Source organism: Mandrillus leucophaeus, unplaced genomic scaffold, assembly GCF_000951045.1.
Source record: "Mandrillus leucophaeus isolate KB7577 unplaced genomic scaffold, Mleu.le_1.0 Scaffold111, whole genome shotgun sequence".
Taxonomy (NCBI): Eukaryota; Metazoa; Chordata; class Mammalia; order Primates; family Cercopithecidae; genus Mandrillus; species Mandrillus leucophaeus.
In genome coordinates this window covers 3,536,932-3,555,962 of record NW_012099321.1, presented here as the reverse complement: position 1 = coordinate 3,555,962, position 19,031 = coordinate 3,536,932, and the positions used below count along the sequence as shown (strand labels likewise).

Genomic DNA, 19,031 nt, shown 5'->3' with positions numbered 1-19,031 from the left:
CAGCACTTGGCTGACGCTGGTTTGTGTTATCTGTGAGTAGAGATCAAACATTCTCTTATAGTAAATTAGGTGATTTAATTCCTAGTTTTTGAAAGCCAACATGATAAATGTGCGATGGGTTTTGTTTTTACTCAGCTATTCCTATGCTTGTTCTTGAGTAGTGTTTTAAAATGTGAATGAAAGTCTGTTTATTTTTAATTAATTTTTTTTTTTGAGACGAAGTCTTGCTCTGTCACCCAGGCTGGAGTGCGATGGGGTGATCTCGGCTCACTGCAAGCTCCGCCTCCGGGTTCACACCATTCTCCTGCCTCAGCCTCCCGAGTAGCTGGGACTACAGGCGCCCGCCACTACGCCCGGCTAATTTTTTTGTATTTTTCAGTAGAGACGGAGTTTCACCATGTTAGGCAGGATGGTCTCGATCTCCTGACCTCGTGATCCGCCAGTCTCGGCCTCCCAAAGTGCTGGGATTACAGGCGTGAGTCACCTCACCCGGCCGAAACTCTGTTTATTTAGGAAACTTGCACATTATTTATCTTTACAAAATATATTTCCACTTAGTGGTTATTCTTTAGAAAAAAATGTTGGATTAATATAATTCTTCATGATGGCTATGAGGGACTTTTCTTAAAACTGTGACTATTACGTGTTTAAATTAACAAGACTTTAAAAAATGATTCTTACTATAGTGCTGTCTTTATTACTACAAGTTTTCTTTCTCCCTATATATTTTTATGAAAATCAGCCACAAAATTCAATGTAGCCCAGATATTTTGGTTGTCAGGAGTTGAAAATCTTAAATAGGTGTTTTAGTAGTAAAAGGACCCATAGCATCTTATTATGTCATGCATAGTAATGGCTTGACTGCCATTTTGTTATTTGTATCAGGTCTACCCCTGGAATGACAGTAAACTCCAGAGCATAGAAAACTGCGGCAGCTGTGCCAGTGAAATGGGAGAAATCATTTCTGTTTCTTCTGCTTATGTGAGAGATGACAGTAACACCCTACCAGCAATTAAAATCTGAACGGCTTTTCCTGGTTGTCCAGGGACAAATTGTAGGTCACATCATCATGCCTGTATCTATAGATAGAACTATTTATGTTGTGATGGGGCAAGACTGCTTTTGTCGTCATCATCGTTGTTTGAGACAGAGTCTTGCTCTGTCACCCAGGCTGTAGTGCAGTGGCACAATCTTGGCTCACTGCAGCCTCCACCTCCCAGGTTCAAGCGATCCTCCCACCTGAGCCTCCCGAGTAGCTGGGACTACAGATGAGCACCACCACGCCCAGCTAATTTTTTTTTTTTTTTTTTTTTGTATTTTTAGTAGACATGAGCTTTCACCAGGTTGGCCAGGCTAGTCTTGAACTCCTGACCTTAAGTGATTCGCCCACCTTGGCCTCCCAAAGTGCTGGGATTTAGGCGTGAGCCACTGCGCCTAGCCTAAGACTTCTTTTTTAAGTGATATTTCTATTTTAGGTACCCTAAATCTGAGGTTAATGAATCTAGGAATTCCCCTCCTTCTGTTTATAGGGATGCTCCTGAAACTGAAGACAACCAAGTGAGTGGAAAGGCTTTCAGAAAATCCCTTGTTGCTGCTGTAACAAATTACAACAAACTTAATGGCTTTAAATGACACAGATTTATTCTTCTAAATTTCGTGATGTCTGACATGGGACTAAAATCAAGATGTCGGCAAAGCTGCGTTCCTTCTGGAGGCTGTAGGAGAGTAACTGTTACCTTGATTTATCTAGCTGCTTCCTCCCTTTTTTTTTTTTTTTTTTTTTTTTTTGCGACGGAGTCTCACTCTGTTACCCAGGCTAGAGTGCAGGTGTGATCTCAGCTCATGGCAACCTCTGCCTCCTGGGTTCAAGTGATTCTCCTGCCTCAGCCTCCAGAGTAGCTGGAACTACAGGCATGCGCCACCATGCCCGGCTAATTTTTGTATTTTTAGTAGAGGTAGAGTCTCACTATGTTGGCCAGGCTGCTCTCAAAGTCCTGACCTCAAGTGAGCCACTCGCCTATGCCTCCCAAAGTGCTGAGATTACAAGCATGAGCCACCATGCCCGGCCCTCTTCCTCCATTTTCAAAGTCAGCAGTCTTGAAATCTCTGAGTCTGATCCTTCCCACCAAAAGGTTGATGAGGATCCTTGTGATTATGTTGGGTCCACCTGAATAGTGTAGGATAATCTCTCCATTGCAGCATTGTGTTTGCTGCCATTCCTATGTTCACTTAGCAGCTTTCTTCCCTCACATACTAGGGGACGGGGATACAGCAGTGAGCAAGATGTAGAAGTACGCAGTACCTTTGTTAGCACGGAAGTAGTTTTATTTTGTTTTTCTTTCCATGACTGAAGGCACTACTACACTTTGCTTTGGAAACTAAAGATTAATCTGAACTTCAGTTATCAGTACACATTTGACAATTCTCTAAGCACTGAAGTTACTCTAAGACACCTAAATATCTCATGACATTCCAAAATAAATTGATTTTATATTGAGCACAGGTTTTGCATTAGTCTATAAATGATACAAAAAAGGAAGTCGTTTTGTTAGAGTTTCAGATTCTCATCATGTGTTATGTTCTACAGTGATGATGTTGTGACAGTTTCTCTTATGCTGTTCATAGTGAATGTAGGTTTTGTGTACTGATACAAAAGACAAAGCTTCATGTCATAATATCCCCACTGTTTAGGAAAATATGAATCACAATATGTTGTCAATTGTTTATATCTGCTTGTAGAATTATTATTAGATTCATGGTACAGCACATCATATTTAATGTGGTTATGTAAATGTTTAAAGTTTATTGAAAAAAATTCTCGTCAAGTTGTGACTCTTGGATGATGTATTTACACTGTATTTTGAGCACTTAATAAAATAGCATCTAATTTAAATTTTCTAATGAAAAGATTACTTGCTAAAATTAAAAAAAAATTATATACTAAACTTTTTTAAAAATTTAAAAATAATTGGGGCAAAATTTTTTTGTGTTTTCCTCTGAGTGACGTTATGTTTATGAGGCCTTTCTTAGGAAGGGAAAAACAAATCTGTACACTCAGTTCAAAATCCATGCCATTAAAAAACAGCCTGTGATATTTCAATAATACTAGTTACTTAATGGTATTAGCACATATTAAGCTATTTAAATTGTTAATCCAATCTTGTGCCCCCCCGCCTCCCCTCGCCTTACTGTAATACTCTATTCTGTTTTGGATTGATTTGTTTATTGATAGTGTGCCAGGCACTATAGTTGGCTCTGGGAGTTCAAGGATGAACTAGTTTCATGTTCTCAAACTTTCAGTCTGTCCGTATTCTCTGGCATCTAAGTTGTTTTTATTTCCTGGAATTTTATAGTGTGCTTTCATTAAATACTTATAATTTGGTTTTGCAACATATCCAGAAAAGCCCTTCTAAAAATCTAGATCATTTGAAACCTGTGATACTAAGAAGCCAAGAAGGTTCTCAATGGAAGTCTTTAGGTACTGGTTTATAGTAGGTCTTTGGAAAGGAGCCCCTGTCTCTTCCACTGCAGGTTAGAACTTGTTTCCTAGGCCAAAAATGCCAGAGGTCCCTGCATCCTCTCGCCCCGTCGTCACACCCCCAACTTCTCAACCCTGGATATTTTCCTTTGTCATCCAGGACACTTGTCCCTTTCTGTCAGTAGGGATCAGAAAACAAGGATTTGTTCTCTGATACCCAGGACTTGACATCATGCAGGCACTCAGTGTGAAATGAATAAATGCATCTCGTGAAGGGCGATTTCCAAGCCTCATCTCCAGCACTTTCCTTTTATTGCCTTTCTGTCTCCGTCTCTTCCACATGGTGATGTAAGCTGTATGGCTGCAGGGACCTTGTCTGAATTTTCATCCTTATAACTTTAGTGCTTAGCTCAGTGTCTGGTCAATAGGTGCTCAATAAATATTTGTTTTATTAGAGAAGCCTGTGTAGGTTGGGGTGGGGACAACTGGCTGTAACTTTTGGTCACCTTCCCATTGCTGCAGCAGCAGAGTGGAAGGGAAGGAAGTATTCACTTGAACCTCAGCACAACCTTGTCTCAGCATTCAGAGGACAATTAAACAGCAGCTGGTGTCTAGAATATCTGTAATAAAGTATTTTACTATTCTTTCTTACACAAATGTTTTGAGGTCACATTCACTTATGCACACACCCTTCCTGTATGTCAGGATGGCCTGTAGAATGTGTTTAGTGTTCTGATCGAGTATAGTAGGATGCCATGCCAGCAGAAGGGAATATGCATTCTGGCTTCAGAGGGTGTGTGGTATGTGGGGATGTTCTGGAAAAGCTTCTTGGAGTATTTTCACACCTCTCAATAGAATCTTTAAGGTTGAGTGGGAGATAAGAGAGGAAAAGCTAGGATGGTGGAGGGCAAGATGGGTAGGCCAAAGCAGCAGGAGAGGTGGCCGGACAAAGAAGCAGGGGCCACATTATGAAGGGCCTTTGGATTTTATGCTGAGGCATGAAGAGCCATGGAATGTTACTAAATTTAAATGGTTTGGGGTTTTGTTTTTAAGCATTGTCAATGTTGTAGAGGGTGGATTGGAGGTAGACAGGGTTGGAAGTAAGAAGAATAGCTAAGAAGATGTTGTTCTAATGCAGATGAGAAATGGTAAGACACAGCCAATGAACACAGCAAGAATCGGGCAGATCCAGAAGAAAGTTGGAAGGTAGAACTGAGCTTGAATTTATGCATTGCGGCTATCTTCTCCCAGTCTGGGAATTTATCTTTCCACTTGTGTTGTCTTTTGTGATACAGCTTTTAAAATTAACATCGTTGATTTCATTAATCATTTCCTTTATGTTGTATACTTGTTATGTATTTAAGAAATCATTTCCCAACCTGAGTTCAGAAAGATGTCATGTTCATATTTTTGTTTTTTCTTAAAAGTTTTAAAGTTTTACTGTGTATACGAGCTCTTTAATCCACCTGGGGTTGATACATTACGTGGTGAGTATCTAAATTTTTTTCTCTATGGATAAGCAGTTGTCCCAGGACCATTCTTTGAATCTTCTATCCTTTTCTGGCTACTCTGCAGTGCTGCTTCTGTTGTATGTCACGTTCCCATAGAATGGTTCTGTGCCTAGGATCTTATTCTGTTTCATTGTCCATCTTTTTCTAGTACCTCACCTTTTAATTACTGTAGCTTAATGATAAGAATAAAGGTTTTTATTTTAAGCACATTTAACATGTGTACAAATCAGTAATTCTTTAGGTATTGGAGACTTTATTGTTGAGAAACATACATAAATGCCTTGTTGATTTTTTTAGAGCACTTTTTTGTTGAGATGTAATTTATGTTGCATAAAATTCACCCATTTAAAGTATACAATTCAGTGATCTTTAGTATGTTCACAAGGTTGTGCAGTCATCACCACTGTCTAATTCCAGAACATTCCATCACCCCAAAAAGAGACCCTGTATGCATTAGCAGTCACCCTCCATTCCTTCCCTCCTCCCGAATCCTAGCAATCACCAATCATCTTTCTGTCTATATGGATTTGCCTCTTCTGGACATTTCATGTAAATGGAATTATATGGCATGTGGCTTAATTCTTATTTAAATTGAGTAAATTTGATAGATTAGCAGGGTATTATATAGGAATATTACTGTGTATTTAAGAAAATAGGACAATTCAGGTGCATTAGTGTGCACCTTTAGTCCCAGCTGCTCAGAAGGCTGAGGCATGAGGATCACTTGAGCCCAGGAGTTCAAGGCCTCAGGGCACTATGATCCCATATATGAACAGCCACTGCACTCCAGCCTGGGCAATATTGTGAGACCCCAAAAAAGAAGGACAAAAATACTGTATCTCAGTGAGGAGGAAGAAGAGAAAATCACCAATATTTATTTGTTTTGTTTTTATTGTTCAAGTGTCAAATGTAATTTATTTCTGGCTGGGAGCAGTGCCTACAAGCCCAGCACTTTGGGAGGTCAAGGCAGGCAGATTGCTTGAGGCCAGGAGTTGGAGACCAGTCTGGCCAACACGGTGAAACCCTGTCTGTGTTAAAAATACCAAAATTAGGCTGGGCGTGGTGGCTCACACCTGTAATCCTAGCACTTTGGGAGTCTGAGGCGGGTGGATCACTTGAAGTCAGGAGTTTGAAACCAGCCTGGCCAACATGGTGAAACCCCGTCACTACTAATAATACAAAAATTAGCCGGGCTTGGTGGTGCGTGCCTGTAATTCCAGCTACTCAGGAGGCTGAGGCAGGAGAATTACTTAAACTTGGGAGGCGGAGGTTGCAGTGAGCTAAGATCGCACTGCTGCACTGCAGCCTGGGTGACAGAGTGAGACTCTGTCTCAAAAAAAAAAAATTATTTCTCCTTGAAAAGAGTGGTCCTTCTTATGCTTTTGCTTAGTTGTTTAATGACTAAATGTCATATAGCAAATCCTGTTCTGGAAGGGTAACTTTGGTTGATACATCTTGAGTTTATTATATATAGATGGAGCTAGACTACTTTGTTTTGGATGCATGTTGTTAGTAATTATACAAAAATGACATGATTTGCTTCATGTATTGGAGGAAAGTGAGTAAAATTACGTGAAAATATAAAGGGAATGTATTTTTCCCAAATTGTTTATTTTTTAAGCAAGCAGATTTTCCAGTTTAACCAAGAAATTAGTCAGCAGCTTAGAGTTCTTTCTAAGGCTACCACGGAAAGTACCTTTAAGTCAAGATATACAGATAAGGTTTACTAATATAGAACATTTGTTTTACATACTAAAATGCTGTAAGCCCTTTGTGTCATTTGGAGAATTGATGTTTTATTAGTATAACTGCTGAAAAGTAGTACAGGAAAATGTTTTCCCCTAAATCATAGCCTTAAGCTTTGAAAGAGTCAGCCTCAACCAGAATGGTAGTAAACTTCTTTAAATGATTCAGAGTTTGACCAGCAGTCTTTTCAAACTTCATGATTTTGACATCCTCAAGTTTTCGTTAAAAAAGCTGTAGGAGAACTAAAAATGTGTTAAGTGCTTATAGAATTAATATATAATGGCCTTTGAATCTGAGAAGTCCAAGTATATGCATTACTATGGGAATTTAAGAAATCGTTTGGACTGGCACACTGGCTCATGGCTGTAATCCCAGCCAAAGTGGGAGGATTACTTGAGTTCAGGAGTTCAAGACCAGCCTGGGCAACATGGTAAAACCCTGTCTCTACAACAAATTTAAAAAATTAGCCCAGCATGGTGGCGCACGCCTATAGTCCCAGCTACTTGGGAGGCTGAGGTGGGCGAATCACCTGAGCCCAGGAAATTGAGGCTGCCATGAGCTGTGATTATGCCACTGCATTCCAGCCTCAGTAACAGAGTGAGACCCTGCCTCCAAAAAAAAAAAAAAAAAAAAAAAAAAAAAAAATCGTTTGAGAGGAAATGCCCACATTTTAGTCAGAAATAATTTGCATTTTACTATTGTGGTTCAAACTTTTTGGATAACTGTAACTGCCAACTGTATAACACTTAGATGCCACTAAAAGCACTGTATTTTGTTTGTGGGTGAAATAGTGAGATCTATTTTACTCTCAAAGGATAAAATAATCTAAAGACAAATGGAACAATCACTTGCATTCGTAATTTCATTTTTATTTCCTTGACAAAACATTTTCAAGCAGGATCCGTTTTGTTTGAAAGTTAATGTTGAGTTGTATAGTCACTGTACCAAATTTGGTTATTGCTTTTGTCTGTAGTGAGGGCTAGATTAGATTCTATCGATTGTAGCTGCTTTTAGTGAATAAAAGATAAACATTTTTGTTCATTTCCTTTTTAGTACCACAGGGGCGTGGTCAAGTTCTTAGAACCAGGTGGTTGAGTTTTACTTTTTGTTTCCTCCAGAAGTCCACACCCCCATCTCTGCTTTTTCTTGTGTACGTGTAGGGTGAGGGTGAAGTTAAAATGTGATTAGAAAGGACTCATGGCTTGAAAAGGAAGAATATTGATTTTTAATGTAATTTGTGTCCGGTCCAGACAGTAGAAATTGACTTTTGCTTCTGTTCATACTTCATAGCAGTTTGGTTTTGCTGATTTTTAAAGGTATGTGTTTGGGTCCTTTAAAAATATATATTATTACTTCAAAAAGGGATGAGGGGCTGCAGTTTCACAATAAATAGCATTAAAACATACCTCCATTATTTTAAAACAATACACATTTGTTACTATATTACTAAAAATTTTTAAATTATGAAAGCCCAAATGGGCAATACCAGAATTTATAAGTTGTAGTCAAAGGGTCACTCTGATCCTATACTTAGATTAAATATCAGTAGAACACAGAACCAGAAAGAATGGAGTCTTTTTAAAAAACTGACGTTAGAGGATTTTAGCATCTTCCTATAGTTATGCATTTTTTCTTCATAGAGTTTCTGGTTTCACCCTACCAAACCCATGTACTGAAAATAATGGAGCATGTTAAAAAAAAAAAATTAACTGTTCCTTTCCGGCCATTTTCTTCTTGGTGTCAATTTGGGGAAAAAAATGTCAAACAAGAATCTCCCTTGATGCTGTCCCTGTTACTCAGAGATCTTTATATTCTGTGATCAAATGTGAGTCACATTCAGAAGATGTTTTTAGGGGGGCTTTGTGTGTATGTACATATTAAATTGATTTCAAAGACAAGATCCAAATACAGGATCACTGAAACATTAAGTGATCATTCAGTTAGAAATTAGTATATGAATATATTTGATAGCTTTCTCTTTATACTTCACAGAATCTATGCTTAAGCTTGTCTTTATGTACTGCATTTCAATCTTTTGATTTTAAAACAAAATAACACTCTAGTTTTTTAACATTATGTATCTTAAAAATTTTTTTAAATAATATTTTTGCTGCATAAATTGCCAAACATGCCAGGTTTTCAAGAACCAGCATATTTGGTTCGTTACTGTAGACTGTCTGCATGCACTCCATTCCTGTTACTATGGAAACACACTGAGTGTGGATTTATCATAAACCTTGAGAAATATTCCTTGCAACAGTTCACATAAAGAAACATCTGGATCCCTTGTTTATCCTGGGGTAAAGGAAGACCACCCTCTTCCTCTGTGTTGTGAAAATCATAGTGTATTCCACTATTTTTTTCTAGCTGTAAAAATTCTAATGTACATCTATCAAGTATACTTTGTTTTATAGTATATGATTGATTATGTTTACTAGAACAGCTTTGGTAAATAGATTGATTTCCATACTGATTCAGTTAACTACAACTATGACGATTGTATTTTGAGAGCTTCTACATTCTGAATTTCGGATCTACATTAATAAGGTTTTAAATAGATATATTCATATGGGTTTCTTTTTTTAAATATATCTTGGTCTTTGATTGGGTTAACACTCCCTCTGGAAGTTTATTTGACTTCATTCCAGTCTCTTGGAACTTTAAACCTTCGTGAAAGTTCAGTCGAGAACTAAAGAGAATCTCAGTGACATCTAAGTGAGCTAAGTTGTTAGTCTCATTTTACCAAGGATATTACCTGAGGAGATTGTAACTGCTTTTATATTCTTTTACTACCTCCATGCAAAGACCCACAGCAGCTCTGTGAAGCATTCCATTTATATAAAATAACTTCTTTAAGTTTATGCAGTTTAGTTTGAAAGATTCATTGGAGCCCCTCCTCTGAGCCTTTGAGTTAGGTTTCAAGAGCATATATGGGAATAACATTACTTCCTGCTCTTTAGAAAACTCACATAAACAGATTGTTTTATGAATAATTCTAAGAGGCATGCATAGAATATCTTAGAACACAGAGGAAAGTTACTTAGACTAACTTAGAGCTTAAGTGACTACTTCTTGGAAATGACATTCTGAGCTCAAAAAATGGTTAAGAGTCAAGCAAAAAAAATAAAAAAGGAAAAGGGTGTATTATGGATAGGATATAACATTAGTAAAGGTACAGAGGAGTGAAATTATGGTGTGCACAGAAATTTCCAGTGATTTTATATTACTAGAGTACAAAAATGACTTGGGGTTGAAGAGGTAGGTTAGCGACTTTGTTTGGAGGGTCTTACATGGTCTGTCAGTCTAGGTGCATGGCTTTTTTCTGGGCAATAGGAAACCATTGAAGGATTTTAATCAGGAGAGTGATGTGGTTAGATTTACAGATTAACCTAGGAATATATTTGTAGAGTAGCTGGGTCTGAAAACAGAAATAGGCAATTTATATGACATCTTAAAACCACTTCAAATTCCAAAGGGCTTAAATAATGATATCAATGTGAGGAGTTTTTTTTTCTTTCTTTTTTTTTTTTGAGATGATGTCTCACTCTATCATCCAGCCTGGAGTGCAGTGGCACAATCTCAGCTCACTGCAACCTCCGCCGCTCGGATTCAAGCAGTTTTCCTGCCTCAGCTTCCCAAGTACCTGGGATTACAGGCGCACACCACCACGCCTGACTACTTTTTGTATTTTTAGTAGAAACAGGGTTTCGCCATGTTAGCCAGGCTGGTCTCAAACTCCTGACCTCGGGTGATCTACCCACCTCACTCTCCCAAAGTGCTAGGATTACAAGCATAAGCCACTGCTCCCAGCCTAAGGAATTTTTAAGTATAATTAAATATAAACTTTCTTTTATTGAGAAGAGACTGGCATTTTAAACATAGAAAAAAATGAATATATACAGCACAACATGTAATTCTATAGACTCCAGCAATACATTCCACAGAAATAATTGTTTATGAATTTGTTATAGTGATTTAAACTATAAATTTAGCACATTATGAATACTTAATTGATATTTATAGGCTCAGGTTGTTCATCTGAACACGTGACATGATTTCTTTCTTTCTCTCTCTTGCTCTCTTTTTTTATTTTAGAGAAAGAGTTTTACTGTGTCACCCAGGGTGGTCTTAAATGCCTGGCTTCAAACAGTCCCTCTACTTCAGCCTCCTAAGGAGCTGGGATTGCAGGCATGAGCCACTATGCCTGGCTTGATTTCTTTTCCTGCTTTTGTTTTTTTAAACTCTGTATCTGTGATTTGGCTTAAGGATTTTATAAATTTTTCTGTTATCACCCCACCACCCCCCACCACCATGAATAAGTTGGTAAATAATAAGAGCACTAAAGCCTTAATTGATAATTTTCAACTTTTTTGCTTATTTAAAACTGTATAGTTTCAGCAAAATTATAAGTATTCATTGATTTATCTTTTTAAAAAAATTAGCGTAGAAACATTGTTCAGATGATGAATTTATCAGAAATGGTTTTATGTGGTGATTTCATTGACTTGAAAGTACATATTAGAATGGATAGATTAGTACAATTATTTAGTCTCCCACCAAATTGTTAGTTAACTCTGGGGAGTGGGAGTGCAGAAGTGTGAAGTGAGGTTCTGTTGTTTACTTTACATGTTTAGGGATTGTGGGAAGTAAGCTTTCTTGTTAAGAGCCAATGCTGTGGAACACAGTGTGTGTTTGAACCCTCCATTTACTTGATCTCAGACTATGGGCAAGTTATTTGATCATATTGGCCTTGATTTTTCATTTGTAAAATGGGATAGTAATAGTATTTCCTCAAAGGGGTGTTCTGTGAAGTAAAATAATATAACAAATGTAAAACATGTAGAATAGTATTGACAGTAAGCTCTCAAATGTTAGCCATTAATATTATTGCTTTAAAAATGAATTGAACACACCACCTTTATCAGGGATTTATTAAGGACAAAGGTATAAGAATTTTTGCTGGCCTGTACCAAGTAGTTTGAAAAGCAGTGCGTGAAGAACACCTTACTTCCACATCCTACTTGTTTCTTGTGGCCTAAAAGCCTCCTTGCCCAGCATTGTTCTTCTCAGATGTCTGTCACAATTGTAGTAGTAACACAATTCAATTCTTAGTCACCTTCTGTTTCACACTGTTTGCTACTATTTTATGTGTCTTACTCTCAAAATCTTACATTATCTTGCTAAAGAGATTGAAAGTACCTGTAGGTCAGTGATTTTTTTTTTTTTTTTTAACTTTTTACCAGTTTTGTGTGCCCAGCATTGCAATGAATGATGATAATAGCCAACAAGTGGCCAGGCTCTAACTGTATGCCAGGCTCTGTCTTAAGTGCTGTTCATAGATTAACTCTTAATTCTTACAGCAACCCTGTACAAGGTACACAATTACAGGTATCCAACATTTCTGGCTAAGGAAACTGAGGATTAGAAGTACTGAATAAGTCGCCTAAAGTCACACAGCCAGCAAGACTTGAAGTATGCTTTTGAACTTAGTTGGATTCTGAACCTGTGCTCTCAAGCATGGTGCTCAGTAGAGCCTCCTAATTTAGTAAGGTCTTAACCATTGTGTCAGTTGGTGTGTCTGCTGTGTGAAGGCTGGCCGCCAGACCCCACTGCCCATAAAAATCACTATGTAAAGAAATGTAGATGTAGTCCCAAAATATCTGTTTTTATAAATCACCGAAACTGCTTTCTTGATTGCACTGTTGTTTTATTTGGAGGCATAATATGAAGTATGGCTTTCTTCATGCTTAGGGTTTCTAGAAAATATAACAATGTGGCCGCTTTAGCTTGTTTGCTCAGAACATGGCACCAGAATTTAATGGAGGCTCATACACCTTAGGTACCTGTAGCTTTTTATTTTTAGTACTTCTTCCAAACACTAGCCAAATCATTTGGGGTTTTTTTCTCCAAGCTTTTCAGTTTTAAAATTTTCAAACCTTTAGAAAAGTTAAAAGAATTTACATTGAACACCTAGATTCACCAGTTGTTAAAATTTTGTCTCCTTTGCTTTACTCTAGGTATATATACCTTTTTTAAAATTCTGAACCATTTCAAAGTTGTAGATACCATGACACTTTATCTCTTTACTGCGTATTTCAGCATAGCACTCCTAAGAATGAGAACATTCTCGTATATAAACAGAATAGCATTATCAGGCCCTTGAAATTAATAGCTCCATTGTTTAAAGCCAGTTCATATTTTAAAATTCTCTAGTTGTCCCCACAATATCTGTTTAATCTGGTGTTTGTGTGTATTTAAATCCAGGATTTAATCAAAGTTCATGCATTGTATTGGGTTGATAAATCTTATCTCTTCTAAATCTAGAATAGTCTTTCCACCTTTTGTTTGTTTTAGACATTAGCTTTTTTGAAGAGCCCAGGCCAGTTGTCTGGGAGAATATCACCCATTTTGGATTTGTCTGATTATTTCTTCACTTCAGATTCAGTCGAAGCACTGGGAAGAATACTTCAAAGGAAGAAAATGCAAGATTTGCTAAATGACTAGTTTTATGGCTTAACAAAGAGGGAAGAATCAATCACCCATGAGCCTGAGATTTCTAGTCTGGGAAGCTAGAAAAGTGATGGAAGCAATGACAGACTGGGATAGTCTGAAAGGGACATTGTGCTAGGAAAAGGACAGTGCATTTAGTTTTGAACTAATGACTTTTAAGGATTTAGTGTAGTTGTCCTTAAGTAGTTGGTTATTCTCTGGCGATGGGATATAGTGAAAAAGAACACAGGATTAGAAATCAGGAGAGTGATTATTTTTCAAGCTTTATTACTAATAAGCTTTGTGGAAAGTCAGTATTTCAAGTGTTCTATGTAGATAGCTAAAAAATGAAGTTAATGCACACCTTGCCCTGCCAGTCTGACAGAGTTGTTTTGAGGATCAAATACAAATGTATATGAAAACACTCTGTGATATGAATGCATATGAGTTCACTCCGTGGACTCCTGTGTAATTATAAGAAGGTAATGTTATTTTCTTAGTTCAGACTAAAATGAGATATTTGAAGTTAGGGCTAGAGAAGACAGGAAAAGGGGAAAATATAAAACTTCTTGTGTTTGAAACTCAATCAAAAGCATCAGAAATCTCAGTCTCTGAATACTATGCCTGAAAAACCCTGAAGACTGTAATTTGGGAGACGAATCTGGAAGCTGAGCTTGTATATGACAGTTATAAGAACCAAAAACACAGGTTGCATCTTGTTAGATGTCATTATTTGACTTGCCTTCAAGTTGGAAGTATAAATGAGAACTTTTGAATTCTGCCTGTGTAGTTGCTCCATGCTTGTTAACAGAATTTTTGAACATTTCCTTCTTATGTCTGTTGCTGTGAGCTATACATTTTTGCCAAAAGTTAAATTAAGGTAATGTTTCAGTTCTTAAACATTGTCAGTAAATATGGTATGCTAATCAGGAGCACAGACCCTGAAACCAGACTGCTTGGGTTGAATCTTAGCTCTGTCAATTAATTACTAGCCATGTGCACTTGAGCAAGTCATTTAACTTCTCTGTGCCTCTATATCCCTATGTATAATAGGAGATAATATCTACATGAAGGTTGCTGGAAGGATTAAATGTATTACTTATGTCAAGCACTTAGAATGGTGTCTGGCACTTACAGAGTACTATGTAAGTGTTAATGGTGGTTATTAGAATATTTGTGATTTTGATAGTGACCAAGGAATAAAGTACCTGAACAAAAGAATTCTTTTCCCAGAACTGATAGCTGAGGGAAACAGAACTGATACAGTAGTAAAAATCATGGACATCAGGAGCTCGAGATCAGCCTGGGCAACATAGTGAAACTCCATCTCTACAAAAAATACAAAAAATAAGCCAGGAGTGGCACGTGCCTGTAGTCCCAGCTACTTGGGAGCCTGAGGTGAGAGAATCATCTGAACCCAGGAAGTCAAGGCTGCAGTGAGCTGTGATTGCATGTTTCTGCACTCCAGCCTGGGCAACAGAGTGAGGCCCTGTCTCAAAACAAACAAACAAACAAACAAAAACAACATGGACTTCAGAGTCAGACATGCCTGGATCCAAATTCGAGTTCTCCTCCCTTGTGGTTTAAGCAGGCCACCTAACCCCTCTGAAGCTCACTTTCTTTTACCTGTGAACCAGAAATCACAATCCCTATCTTGCAGAGTTGTGATGATTAAATGAGCTGATGTGTAAAGTGCCTGACCCTGAGGTGACACTAAGAAAATGAGAGTGCTCTGGATCCCTCCCACCCCCAGCCAGTGCAAAGCAGTACACACAGTTCAATTTCTTGTGTGCGGTCTTATTCATTTGTTTGTAATTTTAGGACTTCCAAAATGATTTCCGTTTGTTAGTAGCAGAACAAACAGTAGCTGTATAATTGGATACACCTTGAAAAGTGTATTGTCAGCTTTGTTTCCCTCTTCCATTTGCTTTTTGGGGTTATTTGTTTTATTATTACAGCAAACCTACTGGAACCAAGATGGTAGACACTGTTAATCAGTCTGTTATTAATCTATTAATAATAGGTGTTGTTAATGATTCTGTTATTAACAGAGTCGAACTGGAATGTAGCCTCCGGATCCTCTTTTTTTTGAGACAAGAGTCTCACCCTGTTGGCCAGGCTGGATTGCAATGGTGCGATCTTTGCTCACTGCAACCTCTGCCTCCTGGGTTCAAACGATTCTCCTGCCTCAGCCTCCCGAGTAGCTGGGATTACAGGCACCTGCCAGCATGTCCAGCTAATTTTTGTATTTTTAGTAGAGACGGGGTTTCACCATATTGGCCAGGCTGGTCTCAAACTCCTGACCTCGTGATCCACCCACCTCGGCCTCCCAAAGTGCTGGGATTACAGATGTGAGCCACGGCGCCCAGCCTCAGGATCCTTCTTCACAGTATTCCAGGCAGCTACAATCAGTTCATCAGAGTTGATATAGTTGTGAAAACTGGTTTGTTCTTCCTGCTTTAGAACTTTCTAGAAGAGGCTGGGTGTGGTGGCTCACGCCTGTAATGCCAGCACTTTGGGAGGCCAAGGCGGGCGGATCATGAGGTCAGGAGATCGAGACCATCCTGGCTAACATGGTGAAACCCCGTCCCTACCAAAAAAAAAAATAGAACAACAACAAAAAAAATAGCCAGACATGGTGGTGGGCGCCTCTAGTCCCAGCTACTCGGGAGGCTGAGGCAGGAGAATGGCATGAACCTGCAAGGCAGAGCTTGCAGTGGGCTGAGATTGTGCCACTGCACTCCAGCCTGGATAACAAAGCAAGACTCCGTCTCAAAAGAACTTTCTAGAAGAAATGCTTATGGGATTATCAAAATAATATATGGATTGTCCATTAATCTTCTATCCTGTGATGTGCACTTGTCATACCTTATGACAAGGCAGGGTGGTCTTGTAGCATTTTCTAACAGATGCTTATGTATATTGTAACATTATTACATAATGTAGGCATCTTCAGACACCTACTAGAGGAGATGCAATAATTGAAAAGTTATAATGCAATGATCCAACCAAGAATATGCATCAAAATTACTGGGGATATAGTCTTAAAAAACTTATGCCCAGGACCCCACCCCAGATTTATTCAATTAGAATCTTTAGGAGATAGACTCTGACACATACATTTTGTAAAAGTACCCCAGATGCTTCTGCTATATATAACAGTTGTTAAAAATAAGTAGATACTGGCAACAGTGTAGAGAATCACACACTATTGGTATGAGAGTTCATTGACATAGTATAACCTATAGAACAATTTTACAGTATCTATCAAAATTTCAAATCTGTCGTGTAGAAATATATATGTGCACAAAAATCGAGTTTCAAGAATGTTTCAGGCCAGGCATGGTGACTCATGCCTATAATCTCAGCACTTTGGGAGGCTGAAGCAGGAGGATTACTTGAGTCCAGGAGTTTGAGACCTGCCTGGGCAACACAGCAAGATCCTGTCTCTATTTGAAAAAAAGAATAAAGAAAAGAAAAATAAATAAAAATAAACAAGGTTTTCTGCAGACATATTTATTATATCAAACAATTGCGAGAAACTATCAGTACACAAATGGTTAAATACATTATGGTAAATACAACGTTTATTTGCTATGCAACCATTTAAAGAATAAGTATGAAAATTGTCTATACATGCTGATGTAGAAGCATATCTAGGATATATTGTTAAGTTAAATAAGCAAATCACAGAATAAGCCCTATTTTAAAATTTTTATATGTAAAAACGTAGAGAAAGATGTGAAAGAATACCCATCAAAGTGTTTATAGTGGTTGTCTTGGCATAGAAGAGTGGGAATAATGAAGTGGGGAGAGGAACAGACCTTTTCACTTTGGTGTTTAAAATATTTGCAGGCCAGGCATGGTGGCTGACGCCTATAATCCTAGCACTTTGGGAGGCTCAGGCAGACGGATTGCTTGACCCCAGAGTTCAAGACCAACTTGGGCAACATAGTGAAACCCTGTCTACAAAAAATGCAAAAATTAACTGGGCGTGGTGATGCATGCCTGAGTTCCAGCTACTGGGGAGGCTGAGATGGGAGGATCACCTGAGCCTGGGATGTTGAGGCTGTAGTGAGCCATGACTGCACCACTGCATTCAAGCCTGGGTGACAGAGTGATACTGTGTCTCAAAAAAAAAAAAAAAAAATTGCAATAACATTTTATTATTTTTGTAATTAAAACAACCACTGAACAAAATATGAATGATGTTAAAGGAAGCTCTTATGGAAGCAGATTGATATGTGTCAGGACACTGCTTATTTTGCAAACACTAGTTTTAACTTGAGACTTATGATCTCTAACTTGGGAGATAAAAAGGAATGTCAAAACTATTTCATGTGTTGGCAGTGATGATGAAATCTTGTTGCCACAGTTGTTGTGAAAGTAATCAGGAGTTTCAAACAGATTAGCATTGAAGATAAAAGGTATTTACCCTGTGTCAGAATATTGGTTATCTGTTTTAGAAATGTTTAATGTCTATGCATATCTGGATATGAAAATTGAGTTCAAAACATTTTAATTTAATCCTTTTTCAGTTGATTAGCCTCTAGTCAATGATAATATTAACACCTTCTAATCCCCTCTTTTATAATTTTAGGCCCGATGAGAAAAAGGGAAAGTTAAGGATGCTGGAGCAGAACAATGGATTTCTCTTTCTCTTTCATGCAAGGGATCATGGGAAACACAATTCAGCAACCACCTCAACTCATTGACTCCGCCAACATCCGTCAGGAGGATGCCTTTGATAACAACAGTGACATTGCTGAAGATGGTGGCCAAACACCATATGAAGCTACCTTGCAGCAAGGCTTTCAGTACCCAGCTACAACAGAAGATCTTCCTCCACTCACAAATGGGTATCCATCGTCAATCAGCGTGTATGAAACTCAAACCAAATACCAGTCATATAGTCAGTATCCTAATGGGTCAGCCAATGGCTTTGGTGCAGCTAGAAACTTTAGTCCCACTGACTATTACCATTCAGAAATTCCAAACACAAGACCACATGAAATTCTGGAAAAACCTTCCCCTCCACAGCCACCACCTCCTCCTTCGGTACCACAAACTGTGATTCCAAAGAAGACTGGCTCACCTGAAATTAAACTAAAAATAACCAAAACTATCCAGAATGGCAGGGAATTGTTTGAGTCTTCCCTTTGTGGAGACCTTTTAAATGAAGTACAGGCAAGTGAGCACACGAAGTCAAAGCATGAAAGCAGAAAAGAAAAGAGGAAAAAAAGCAACAAGCATGACTCATCGAGATCTGAAGAGCGCAAGTCACACAAAATCCCCAAATTAGAACCAGAGGAACAAAATGTGAGTTGAAAAGTCTTTTTGAAAAATTTTGTTCTATTTCACATTTACTGGAAGTTCAAGAGATCTTTTTGGGTTTTATCTCTTTAAATATGAATCCTTCTGATAAGTTCTTTTTTCTAATCACTAGGAAAGTGCTTGGAATATTATAATAGATGCTGAGTATTTGTTGAATATATGAATGGATATTAGTTAAGAAATATTTTAAAAACATGTAAAACAAATCTTGCTGCTTATGTTTCTTTGTCCTAATGGCTTCGGTTATTTTCATTTGCTTAAATAGACTGTTGGTTTTTGAAAATGAAGAGGAAAGGCAAAGATAAAATAGTTAATTATAATGAGTTTTCATTATTTTAGACCAACTTTTGCCAGTAGAGCTTAGATTTAACACTCATTGCTAATGTTTGCTACAAAATAACCTGAAATAATAGAAATCTGTTTATTAAAATCAGAGTTAGTATTAATATATATTGATTAAAACTTCAGGTGAG

The 19,031-nt window shown here is 37.9% G+C and overlaps 1 protein-coding gene across 2 annotated transcripts in view; it reads left to right on the top strand.

Annotated features, from left to right (window-relative positions):
• WHSC1L1 (Wolf-Hirschhorn syndrome candidate 1-like 1) overlaps positions 1-19,031 on the top strand; it is a 125,391-nt gene that overhangs the window by 15,843 nt on the left and 90,517 nt on the right. Inside the window, exon 2 of one of the 2 annotated variants that reach the window (XM_011993227.1) lies at positions 17,825-18,543. In XM_011993227.1, coding sequence (XP_011848617.1) covers positions 17,869-18,543 — 675 coding nt within the window. In that variant the 5' untranslated portion in view covers positions 17,825-17,868. Of the gene's footprint in view, positions 1-17,382; positions 18,544-19,031 lie in introns of those variants that run through there. The other variant, XM_011993234.1, reaches the window with a different exon arrangement.